The sequence below is a fragment of the Phalacrocorax aristotelis genome, chromosome Z, assembly GCF_949628215.1.
Source record: "Phalacrocorax aristotelis chromosome Z, bGulAri2.1, whole genome shotgun sequence".
NCBI classification, from domain to species: domain Eukaryota; kingdom Metazoa; phylum Chordata; class Aves; order Suliformes; family Phalacrocoracidae; genus Phalacrocorax; species Phalacrocorax aristotelis.
In genome coordinates this window covers 58,091,409-58,104,764 of record NC_134311.1, presented here as the reverse complement: position 1 = coordinate 58,104,764, position 13,356 = coordinate 58,091,409, and the positions used below count along the sequence as shown (strand labels likewise).

General features: G+C 38.3%; 1 protein-coding gene across 3 annotated transcripts in view; it reads left to right on the top strand.

Annotated features, from left to right (window-relative positions):
• Positions 1-13,356, top strand: part of MAST4 (microtubule associated serine/threonine kinase family member 4) — a 309,587-nt gene that overhangs the window by 145,379 nt on the left and 150,852 nt on the right. For all 3 annotated transcript variants that reach the window (XM_075078836.1, XM_075078837.1, XM_075078840.1), the window contains one exon: positions 3,537-3,568. In XM_075078836.1, the coding sequence (XP_074934937.1) occupies positions 3,537-3,568 (32 nt within the window). The remainder of the gene's footprint in view (positions 1-3,536; positions 3,569-13,356) is intronic.

Here is a 13,356-nt window from a genome sequence, read left to right as displayed (position 1 = left end):
TCTAATCTAAGCTATAGGCTAGCCCTGTGTAGAGCATGTTTACACTTTTCCCACCTGCTTTGTGTAGATCCAGCTGTGGAGCTCTGCTGCGGCATTACAAAGCTAGCATAATGTTGGTGAGCCTTGTCTGGAGTAAGAAAGCCTGTACTGATACAACTGATAATCAGATGATTTTTCCAGGCTGTGTAAAAATCTTTGGGGCAGGTGAGTCCTGCGTAACACTAAAAAATCCGGTAGGAGGTGTGAAAACTCAGCCTGATCTCAGACAGAAGAACAAGCTTCAGTTTACTACATTTTTGTTTGTTTGTGGGTTTTTTTGTAGGTGTTTTTTTTTTTTTTGTCTTGGAGATACTCAAGCTAGAGAAGCATGAGACAAGTGACATTGGCTTTTAACATCAATGTGGTGATATATAGCAAAAATGAGGATATAGTAATTATCCAGAAAGGATATTTAGTTTATTTCATCCCTTATTTTGTTTATGTGTATACTGGTTTAAAATCCAGCCTTATAAGTGCTTTATTTGCAATGTTTTTGTAAATTTTCCTGTATGAATTACATACCTGAGGTTTTGCTTCATTTTTTACTTTGTGTGGGGAAATCTTGGCCGTTCTTAACATCTCTACCAGCAAGTCGTTACAGTGAATCACCTCTTATGGAACCTGTAGTCCTCACAGCCCAGAAGGCCAACCGTATCCTGGGCTGCACCAAAAGCAGTGTGGCCAGCAGGTGGAGGGAGGTGGTTCTTCCCCTCTACTCTGCTCTGGTGAGACCCCACCTGCCGTGCTGCATCCAGCTCTGGAGTCTCCAGCACAGGAAAGACATGGACCTGTTGGAGCGGGTCCAGAGGAGGCCACAAAAATGGTCAGAGGGGTGGAACAACTCTGCTGTGAGGACAGGCTGAGAGAGTTGGGGTTGTTCAGCCTGGAGAAGAGAAGGCTCTGGGGAGACCTTACTGTGGCCTTTCAGTACTTAAAGTAGCCTTATGAGAAAGATGGCGACAGACTTTTTAGTAGGGCCTGTAGCAATAGGACAAGGGATAATGGTTTTAAACTAAAGGGGGTGGATTGAAACTAGGTTTAAGGAAGACATTTTTTACAATGACAGTGGTGAATCACTGACAGAGGTTGCCCAGAGAGGTGGTAGATGCCCCATCCCTGGAAACATTCAATGTCAGGTTGGATGGGGCTCTGAGCAACCTGATCTAGTTGAAGATGTCCCTGCTCACTGCAGGGGTCTTGGACTACATGACCTCTAAAGGTGCCTTCCAACTCAAACAATTCTGTGTTTCCGGTCAAAAGTAGTGCTTCAGGATGGCATGCATGAGAATGGCCCAAGAAATTAATATGAATTCATGTATCTATAGAAGGTAGTGTCTGTCATTTGCTGCGCGATTATAATGATAAGCTGTAACCAAAACACTCTGATTTAAAAAAAGGGAAAATAAAAGAAGAAGAAAAAAGCTGAATCATAAGAAACAAATTTGAAGTACATGTTGCAACTCTGTTAAATGGGATACAAAACCAAGCATGATTCTTGCAGTTTTTTGGCAGTTTTTCCACAATCATTGTCTGTTACAGTATGACAGTGACTAGAATTACAAGTAAAGTTTTATGTTAGAAATAGAACACAATGGCATTGTAAATATTAAAGAAAAAACGTACAAAGGGAAGTACGTGGGTTCTAAATTGCGGTTACATTTTGTTCATGATGAATGTGACATTTTAAATTTAGGGGAATTACTCAGCTTCATAATGCAATATTGTATGCAGGTGTAACTGTTCTTTTGTATGGAAGTGCATGTTATACTAAAAGATGTTGTTTTAAATGGCAAATTCTGAACAGTTGCTGGAACTTCCTAGGAAGTGCCAGAATTTGTTACCAAGGCCCCTAATTCTGCTCTCCTATGCCTTTGCGTTATGATCTCTAATTACATTGTTTCACACTATTTTTTCCTGCCTCATTCTGTGAACAGGATGGGTGGTGCTCAGGAATTGAGCAGCTACTTGATATTTTAATCCTTATCATTCAGCTGGCAGCCCAGGCTTTATTTACTGCACACCATTTAAAAGTCTCTAAAGAATAAATAATTATTCATTCCCTTATGGCCTTTTCTAAGGTGCCTGGCTGAACTATTTTTATCCATTCTATTGTATTTTCATGTGTGTTTTCTAGTCAATACCTATAACTTTGATCTATGTGAAATAAACACATGTGTACACACATACACAGCATGCATATATGTATTTACTTTTGAAAGAGAATTTTGTGATTATTCGCTTTGATAGCTTCTAGAATGGAAATTGTCTGTTACATACTTTAAAACAGCCTTTTATGAAGATACTGAAAGTAAACATGTAATAATGCAATTGAGTGACTAAAGGCATCCATCCACGCAGCCTGAATCATTCTTATACACAACCTTGTCTTTTGTGCTGCTTTTCAACTCTGCATGCATCTGTCTGTGTATCTTCTGGGTCAGACAAGTTGTCCCTTTGTTTAAATGCAGGTGGCACTCCCTGTTGGACATGACTGCAAAGAAGACTTAACTAATGTAGTGTTCAGAGTATAAGTTAGTGTGAGAAATGGAAAAAAGTGAGTGAAATGGAAAAAAGTTGAACATGGGAACAGATTGACCAGAGACATTGCGGAGTCTCCATCTTTGCAGATGTTCAAAACCCAGCTGGATGGGTGTTGAGTAATTGGCCCTCCTTTGAGCAGGTTGGACCAGAGGATCTCCAGAGGTCCCTTCCAGCCTCAGCTATTCTGTAATTTATACAATACAAGATAATCTACTTATGAGTGTATATATTATGCCAATTTCTGATGGGCAAAACTTCATGGATCTTGTGCCTTTCTTCTGCTCTAAAATGCTAGTAAAATGTTTGTGTGCAATTTCCATTTGGCTAGGTGGCTATCTAGTCAGTCCCATGAACAGTAGTTCAACTGTCTTCAGCAAAAGTTGTAGAATTGTTTGTACAACAGTGATTCTGTTGTTCTGCTAGTACTTTGCAGAAATTGTAATAAATTATGATGATTTATAATTAACCAAAGTGTTATGTACCTCAACTTTTTGGGATTAAACAACACAGTGTAGAAACCCTGGTGGCAAAGGTCACCTGTTTAGATCTTGATCCTGTTGCTAGCAATTTTTGCACATGATCGATGCTGGAAAGAACTTAGGATATCTTTGTCACTGACTCTTGCAAATTTTGGTACTGTAAGCATGCATCATAGCTCTAAGTGTAAGGCTTTTCTATAACATCTGTCTGTTGTTTGAAACATTTTAATATTGCTGCTGCAAAAAGGCCTAGACTTTTCCCATTGCTAATCTTAATATTTCAAATAAGAATGGAAGGCAACAAAGTAAAACATGGTGCATGTAAAATCTGTATCATCTTTTATTGTAGTCCAAATACACTTCTTTTATCTGTCTGCTGCTGGTGGGATGGGAGGATTAGAGTACTTGTCTTAAAAAGGCCACTTTGAATTAAAATAAGTTTTATTCCTAATATGGTGTAACTTTTTTCTGTTGCAGAAGGAGCTGAGCCTTCCAAGAAGAGGAAGTTTGTAAGTACATGAAGTTTCTTCTGTTGTACTCACAGTATAGTATGTAGTTTTGACAGTTTTTGAGTAGGCTAGTCGTATTTTCAGGGCAATTAAAATGAAGGCTAAACATGGCAGTTGATCTGCCTTAAAATACCTACAAAGAAATGAAGATTGTAAATGAAAACCTATGGGTTGTGCAGTGACCATTTTTATGCCCGTCCCTCTCTCCTAGAGGAGCTATTGTGAGGGATTTCCAAAGTGACAAAAAGTTCTTATGTTGAAGCTTTTGTTTTGTATTGAAGATTTCTCTTCTTAAAAATCAAGGAAGAAATATGGTTTCTTCATGAATGATGTAAATGAAAATTGACACGTTAAGTAAAACTGTTTCCTTAAGAAATTCTGTGATCAGACCTGCAAAGAAAAGATGAATTCTACTAAATGTATAAGGTGGTGAAGCTACTATTTTGATAATAGGAGTAAAGCCTGTATATTCTTGTGTAAATTGTTCCTGAATTAGAATAATATCAACTCAGATACTGTGTTTTAGTTGTGCTAAATATGCATGTTGTCATGAAGGCTGAAATTAAAAATGTGAGAAGCCCTATGATTTTATTGCCATAAACATCTAGAGGTCCTGAATGGCTCCAGGCAGGCATATCACTTTGTCTTCTGGAGCTTTAGAGCCAATCGTATGCCAAGGACGCTGCTTTAAGCAGGACAGGGAGAGCTGATTCAGGGTGGTTAACTAGAGAAGCTTGGAAGGCAACGTTTGGGTTGATGAATGACTGGTACTGGTTCCCCCCCTGCCTTCTTTGAAATGATCTCTTATTCTGTTATATGATACAATCAGAGGAGGAAAGGAAAGAGGGATGCATGAGGAAGGGTGTCCTGCTTATGGTTTACCATGTGTACGTTTCAAAGAGCGAGTGCAAAATCTTTAAACTTTCTTTTATATCTTTTGCATTATTTTTTATACCTATTTCAGGCTGGCTACTGGCTGGACCATAGAGAGTTCTTTTCCATATATATGCAGATAATTTAAAAATACATTTTCTATGACAACATAAAGGAGGCTGCTGAGTCTAAGTCTCAGTGGGATGGGATATGGTATATATAACATGGTTATATGGAAAGCTGGGTATTTGGCAGGAAGTATATGGAGTAGGAAATTATTTGAAAAGACGTGGTATTTGACTGATATGGAGTAGGAGTACTAGCCTTTCCCTACCTATTCTGCTGAACCAACCAGAGCTCTTGGATTTATTTAGCTGCGTGCTAAACTTGATGCCAGAAGTGATACTTGGGTTTCTTTTATAAAGTTGATGAGATATGCAGTGAAAGAGGGCAGTGCTGAATCACTGCCAGCAAGACAGTAAGCGGCGAGTGTACCGTGCTGTAGCTGTTATTCTGAGTTCATTAGCTATGGCATCTATTCCAACACGTTGTGGTGCCTGCTGCAAGTCGGCAATGCTTGTTTACTTGTTGAACCTCATCTGCCACTCATCTGCCAGGGGTACCCTGCTTGTGCCATTGGGCACATACGTTCTTGCCCTGTATGGAGTTATTCCACCTAGTAGCTGACCTTTTGATCTAGCTCTTTGGCTGTCAATTTACAAGCTCAACTGGCTTCAGTTAAAAAACATGCTGTCTCTTTTCACTGACTATTAATGTTACCATTGCTGAGTCCAAATACGGAGACCTCTGTGGAAACCAGCAGATTCCCTGCTTTTTGTTACACAAGGTTCAGCTGAAGTAAGGGCAGGGTAGTACGAAACGGTTTCCTGGTTTTGAAATAGAAGGCTAAAGGTTAAGGGCATGGGGGTGGCAGAATTCAAGAAAGAATCTAGAGGGGTTGGAAAAGGAGGCATGGGAAATGTGATGTGTTTTAGGGGGAACTCTGGGAGGGGATTGAGGACATAAAGTGAGGGAAACTTGGAGGGGGAGAGGGCTTAACTTTTCCACTCTTCCCCATATTGTCTGATTGTGGGACCTCATTTTGGATCTCATTATAAGTTAAGCTTTCTGTGGGCCTCCCACAATTAAACCCAATTCTGATTTTACATAGTTCTTATACAGCAACTCCAAAAGAAAAAATTAAGACACAAACACGTTAAAAGGTTAAAGTTAACATTAGCATGGTTGGCATAAACTGAGGTGAGGGGTGCTGGTTCAGCAAGAAGTGAGCTTTTCCATCCTCGGAGCACCCCCTGGCTGTGCTGGTGTGGACACAGGCAGAACTGATCCAGGTTGACACTAGTTTCATGCAGGTTTCTTCAGCGTGTTTGCCTGTCCAGCTGCACAAATGCCTTGCTGGTGGCAAGTTTTGGAGGTGTAGAGGCAGAACGAATAGCTGGGAGCTTTTTCTAGGGCTGTCTCCAGCAGAAAAGCTGACTTTATGTAAGCTTAACATCATCATAAACCTGCATGGCTGTTAACTATCCCACTTTGCAACTCTATCAGAAAATGATATTGAAGTGTGTTTCTGCACACTGCCACTACAGGGATGGATTATTGATATGTTGTTATGATATTTTTATTGATTTATTTTCACCAAACACTTCCAAATATCGAGGGAGACATTTGTGCTTTATGTTAAGCCAGTCCCAGAAATAGAGATTTAATTTGACCAGAGTTAAGTGTTGCTAATGTCTGTGTATGAAGCATGCAGAGCCTCTGATGAACCAGAGAATGCCTGTTTCCATCTAAAAATCGCTATCCTTTACACATTCAGAGTTATCTAGCTGGAGAAGGTAGCCAGAGAAGATCTTGTAGTGTATGTTGTGGATTAACCAGGTGAGTTTCCATCATTAAATTTAAGGCATCAATGTTCTTATCCTCTTTTGTTTCCTTCCCATACCCACGGAGTACAGCAAAATGGTAACTACAGGGAGACCCACTCAAAGGCTGTGGGTCTTAAACCCTCAACTTTAAGTAGATACATGCTGGTTTAAAATGTCCTTCTCCTAAAGGTGAATTAATGATGGGCTTCTGTGAGGTGGAGAGGAGCCTTCAGAAACAGTAATACTTAAAAAGAAGTGAGCAGGTAGATGGAGGAGGCCTCTCCTTTCTTTAGAGCTTCAGTGGTTAAAGCAACCACCCTAGAATTAAAATACATTACTTTTCCAGTCTAAATCAGTTCTCTTTCCTTTTCCTTTTGTTTAATCTGCCAATTTCAGTTTAATTCAAAGCTAGATAACTTTTATGTATTTATTTTTGCTTTATTGGTCCTTCTCTTGACATTTCTAAAACTAATTTCAGTAATTATACAATACGGACTGTAGTTCAGTAGCAGTGATGATATAATCCACTTGCACCTGTGGAAATGTCAAAGTTGGTCACAGAATTTTCATAAAATTCATTTATGCCTTATGGTGAAGCAGCTGATATCCTTGGATAACAGGAGTTATCCAACATACAAGTGTGACCAGCCAAGAATTCAAGAGAAACCACTAGTTAAAACCACTGCTTGCTTAGGGGCTTAATTAAATAAGTTTCAAGAAAGTCAATAATGGTTTTGTAAGAAAGTTTTTATCAATGGCAAGTACGGACTGTCAGTTAACCTCAGGGAAAAAGTGGGAATGAGCAACTGAGTGGAATAGAATTATGAAATTTTCCAGCCATACAAAAAAAAAAAAAAGAAGAAAAGCTCTGAGGCCAGTGTCACGTTAGGTGGACAAAACTGGAATTTGACAGTTTCTATGTGCAAGTATGTATGTATGCTTACAGATAGATATAACTGTAAAAAATTGTCTATATATATAGGTGACCTGTGATAAGGAATAGTGTTTAGATTGGATGCCAGAGCACCGAAATGGAACCTCGAAAGTTAAATATGTTGATTGTATAAGCAATTGCATGGGCTTGTTTGTGGCTTGAAGGACACAAGTGTCAAAGACAGTCAAGGAAATTAATTTTGAGTAACTGTGAAGAAGTGAAAAATAACACAGACAAAAGCCTCCAAGCACCCCGAAACATGTAAGAATTGCTACTTACTTTGTGTCAGGTATGTGTGTTTCAGGAACTGTATGTATGCTTATGCATGCAGTTTTTCAGCTTTTTCATGCAGTGTTTTTTTGAAGAAGGGCACTATTGTGCTGAAAGTCTCGTATCATGGTACATCCTTTGCAAAGTGCAGAAATTAAAATTTGATTCATTATAGCTGAAGAGAGAAACTTCATGTAAGTTCTGGAAAATAGCGATTCATTCTGGAAAATGAATAGTGATCTTCAACAGATCACTGTAAAGAATACTAGATTTTGGAGAAATCAAAAGTATTTTCCATGTTCATTATAAAAGCTATTGAAAATGCAGTCTTGAAATATTCAAGTTACTGAAAATATGTATTCCTTATTAAAATAAAACCTCTCTATTTCTGTTCATGAAGGTTTTAGGGCTTGTTTGGATTTTTTTCTCTGAAAGTGCACAGCCTATGCAATTTGGTGTTCATTGAGAGAAATTGAGTGCCTTAAGTTAAAATAATATGCAATATCCCATTAAAATTATTTCAGGAGAAAAACTAATACTTTGAGATAACTTTCTGCAGAGCATGCATCAACAGTTACACCTAAATCTGAGCAATGAGTTTTTCATGCTGTGAAACAGTGTTGAACTGGAAATTTGTATTTCTGTAGTTCTCTTTGTATATACTTTGCTGCTACTGCTGTTCATATTTGTGTCAAGATGAAGTAAACAAGTTGACCTGAGGTGAGTGTTTTGATAAGTGCCATTTTTACACGTGAAAGTATAGAGATTTAGATCAGGTTTAGATCTTTAGACCGACTGTCTCTATAGCTGTGGCTCACATATCTTCTATTGGCAGGAATTTTTACTGCAAATTAGTGTGTGCTGATAGAAGACTCCATCTAATGGCAGCTTAAAGAATTTGATGTGCTTGGGCTAGGGATTTAGGGTAAGATTGCCTCCAAGAAAGTCCTCATTGCATGCCTCTGTAGTATGTTCATTTTTGGCAGGAAGGAGGGGCAAAATAGGCAGGGAAGAAGGCTTGTGAGCCAGGACTGGCAGGAGCTTCCCCTTTTTGTCTCCAGTCTTGGATAGCTTGGGTGGTACGTACAGTCTGTACTGTGGGTACAGCTTACGCTTAGCTATGAATCCACCTATTTATAAAGTTCCACTTCAGTTACATATGCATCACATGCTTTTATCACTCTTTGCCTGTGTGTTAGAGCAATAGGCTTAGTTTGCTGACGTAAATTATATCTAGAAAAGAGTAACTTTCTTCTGTTGGGTTAGTTGCATCCATGTTTAGGGTTTTTCAGGCATAGTAACAAAACAAAAAATTGGCTTTTTTGGTGTCACAGTCAAGAACTGTTTGATATCAGCAAATAACATAACTGTATTCAAAGACAGGGCTTTTCTGGAAGGAGTGGAAGCTGTGGGTGAGCTGAGAAGGTCATACACTTTAGAGCCCTGAAAGTAGAACCAACTATTTTTTTCTTCCATTTAATTTTCATTTCCATTTTACTGACTCATTTTCTTCACCTTGATCCAACTTTAAAGTAAGCTGAAACTCTGCTTTGGACTTCCAAATTATTGTGTCCAATATATTCATATTGTATGTTTGTAATGAACTATAAAGTGTTAATCATTAAAAGAAAACTAGTCACTTTTTAATCTTAAATTATTTGGGACATTACCATTATCTTAAATTTGGAAAGTAGAGTAGATTAATTATTGTTGTCAGGTAATGAATCTCTCAATTCTAATATGAATGGTTTGTGCTTGGATACTCTCCAGAGCCCACGTTTGCTTCTTAAGATGCGTTTGCTTTAGTGTTAAGTGTTATTAGCACTATTTCTGTATGCACTTCTGTGTTAAACAAGAACATACTGGTTTAGCTGGTTTTCTCCCTGGTGGCAGTATATTATATTTCGTATACTCTCTGGTGCTCAATAACCACATTTCTGTTTTTCTGACAAACTAAGTAGGTTCAATTCCTTAACTTTCAGAGTTATTGAGGGGATTTTTTTTCCTCTGCAGGTCTAATTTTGTGATGTTTTGCTCATGCTACGGACAGATATAAAAATCCTATCTCCCTTTTATAGCTCTGTGTTACTGTTTCTGTTGGTGACTTTTGTCACAGCAACATACTGGGAGAACAACGTCTTCTAAGCACCCCTATGTTATTTTTCTTAGTGGTGGCTTCCTAAGTGCAGTGGACACACTGAAGTTTCTAGATGCCTAACATGGCATTTGTCATTAAAATGAATTTTTGTTTAAGGGAGCACAGATTAGCAAGAGATCCAGATCACTTTGTATGCGACAACCTTGTCGTCCTCAGCATTTATCAATTTTTCAATGTTTCACCTTTGAACTTTCAGCAGTGGCTTTAAATCTGATTTCCTTATCACTGATGAAAATGCTGGATAGCATCAAGCCAGACGATAAAATTTTATGAACCTGTAAAAAAAAAAAATTTCTCCTTTGTAGTAAGGAGATCCCTCCACTGACAACTTTTTTTTGAGATTTGTTAATGAACTCTGAATCTATTCAATGTATGTTTTTTTTGAGGTTTTTGATGCAAATTCTGAACAAGGAATTTAAATACTTCACAAAGTCTTTGTGTCTGGGCGGGTCACTTGTGTATGACATGGGGGACGAGGGCTACCAGTTGTTGAATCATCATCATGTCTCTTGGGTTCTTTGTGACTGACAATGAAAAACTTGCTTTCGGACATATTTTTTGTACGCTTTAGGAGACAACAGTTACTGTACCATGATCCCTTTCCCTCACAATCTTGCTTACTTCAGCCTTCATAAATTTTACACAAGTCTGTTGCCCATTGTCTGTGTTTCCTTGTTTTAAAGTTGTGTTGGGCTAACGGGAAGAGTAATGGGATGTGCAGCATGCTGTGTAGCCTTGTTACCATCTTCCTATTGTCAGTGCAGGGTCTTCTGAGGATGAGTCTTTTGTGCCGTTGAGAGCATGGGCCTGATTTTGATGTAAACAACACATCCCTTGGTATTCTATTGTTGTTAGTTGTGTCCTTGGCTATCAATATAGGCCATTCTGTTTAATCTTGTTCCGTTGTTTTAGTGCTTTCACATGCATATTTGCATCCCTACTTCATTTATACAATATTAATATTATTACATATCTTTGCATGAGTCTCTTCACTCATGTTTTACTACTATATGTGTGGGTTTTACACAGTGATGTCTTCTCTTTATGATTTATCACATAATATTTTACAAGAAAGGAACTGTTTTAATGTAATTCATCATGTCCCTTTTCAGTGAAAGATGTACACACTGCCTGAGGATATTTTCAAGCTCTGTGAAACCTTGTTACTGGTAAATTCATACTCATCTGTTTGTGTGTGTGCATGCACACAATCTTTATACATGCAGAAAAAAGGGAGTGATTAATTTTTTCTGGATTTTAAAACTATTCTTTGTTGTATTAATGGGATGTATGTTCATCCAGCATTGTGCATTATATTCTTTAATAAGAGAGATGCAATTACAAGGCCTAGAACATGACAAAATTTATTGAAATAACATGGCTACCTGGAGGATTGATGTCCAGAAAATGAGTCATTCAGGTTTTAAAGCTGAATTGTGTAATGTGATACTGAACTACTGTTGTTTTGTGAGTGCTGTGGTGTCCAAGTAATGTAAATTATCACCTGACCCATGCTTGTGCTATGCCCTGTTGGAATTTCGTTTCAGCTACTCAGCCAGGACAGGACAGCATCAAGAATGAAAAACAATCTTAAGTAATTCTTTATCAAAATCATGATTAGAATAAGCCACAGAAAAAAAAGCAAAATGAAATCAGGTCAAGTTGTGGTCCTGTAGGTACACTGCAGAATTTCAGGATGGGGGAATTATGTGATTCTTGGAGGGAGCAAAGAAAATCAAGTATCTGGGTGCCTCACGCTTTACCTAAATTAAAAAATGTTTTTTGCAGTAGAATAGTTTGTGTGAAATGATAAATATTTAAAATGTTTTATACGTGCAAATAATTCTTATATGGCACATGAGGTTCAGCCCAGATCTTTGAGGGCCAGATCTCATGGCTAATGGATTGCTGGCGATGTGAAGGCAGGTGCTGAGGTGCTAAAATAATTGAATCTCTACAAAGAAATAGCAGTAGGGAAGACCTCATCAGTTCACTACTAAAACTGGAATAGTGAGCCTGACAAAATGAGGCAAAAAAGAGTAATGTGGTGGAGTCCTGACAAACGGGCTAACTTACTGTTCTTGCTCTTCCCAAGTGACAGTCCACACCCCTGAGCAGCTTTTTCAGCTTGCGGCCTTTTTCACTGAACTGGTCTGTTTCTGTTGGTTCTGCCCTCGTATCCTGCATTACCTGTTGAACTGGCATTTTGTGATGTTCGCAGTGTTTCTGTGTGTGTAGAAGCAGCAAAGCATATAGCAAGAGCAGAGGGAAAGTGCTGGGTAATTTAATGGCTAGAAATGTGAGCTGCTGAGGCAAGGGAGTAGTGATCTCTGAGCAGCAGACTGGGGTCTAGGGGTAACTTAGTTTGTGTGCGCAATAATTACGTAATTAAATTCTGACTTTCAGCGGCAAATTTGATAGATGTATGTTGAATAACAAAAATATTGTAGAAAGATACTTGCTATAAGTATTTCTAAATTAGCATTGGCTGTGTCCTCTCATTTGTTCTGTGAACAGAAGTTGCATTGTGAGTAAAATGATTTCTCTTTGATATTTGTTCTAGTAAAAGTTCAAAATTATATGACATACAGAAAAAGATCAAATGACTATATAACCACCTGTTTTATTCTGCTGCCTGGGAAAGTACTTAACCAGTGAGAAAGCTGGCAGAAAAACATCATTTGGGTAATCACTGCTAGTCAGTGCAGCTTGAATTTCAACTAGTAAACCCTGAAAAACCAACATACTGAAACAGCTTCTTGTTCATTGTTTGTTTTTCTTTTTTCACCCCCACCCCCCCGCCCCGCCCTAATTTTGGGAAGTCCAGTTTTCTTCAGTTAAGGAAAATTCTAACTTTGTCAGAAAGAATTTTTTGTCACAAAGGAGTTAAAATGTCCTTATGAATTGCATGATCCAGGCTGCCCTATGTTGTATTGATTAATTGATATTTTTTTTTTGGCACTGATGCTAGAAAGATTTGAATAATCTCTTAATCTACAGAGCGAGCTTTCTGAGGCTGTGCAGTTTCTAGCTTGCACACATTTAGCCTCTGTAGGATTGGGGTCATGGTGGGGCTCTGGGGAGATTACATGATTGTTTGATGAACCTGTGCTCAGCGTAAAGAATTGTAATGATGGAATTCTTTTTTTTTTTTTGGCTGTTTTTTTTTTTCCCTTTTTTTTTTTTTTTTGGTGGAGATTAAAGGTGGGCTATAACCTAGTAGTAACTGTTTGGTTTTATTTTAAAGATAGATGCACTCAGGTTTCTGCACAATATATTTGTTCCTCTGGTAGCAATAATATTACCTGTGTTCTAAGTATCTGCTCTCAGGTAGAAGAGGCAGTTGCTGGCAGGGATCTGCCTGCCTTGTGTCTTCAGGCAGGCATTCTGGCATTACAGATTTTCCCCTTGAAATTTTCAGTATTATTGCCATTCCATTATGTAAAGTATAGGTTGACTTTCCAGAGATGTCGGGATCATGAAATCCCAATGAACCACTTCTGTTTCATCTTAGAGGAGGAAGTCTTCTTTTCCTCTCCCTCTTTCCTATGAAATGCAAATTTGAACATTTATTACTGTCAGTATTCTAAATGAGTGCTGTTGCTTATAATAAAGGGTATTCATGTGTTTGTTATCTGCAGTTTCTTTGTCATTCAGGTGGAATACT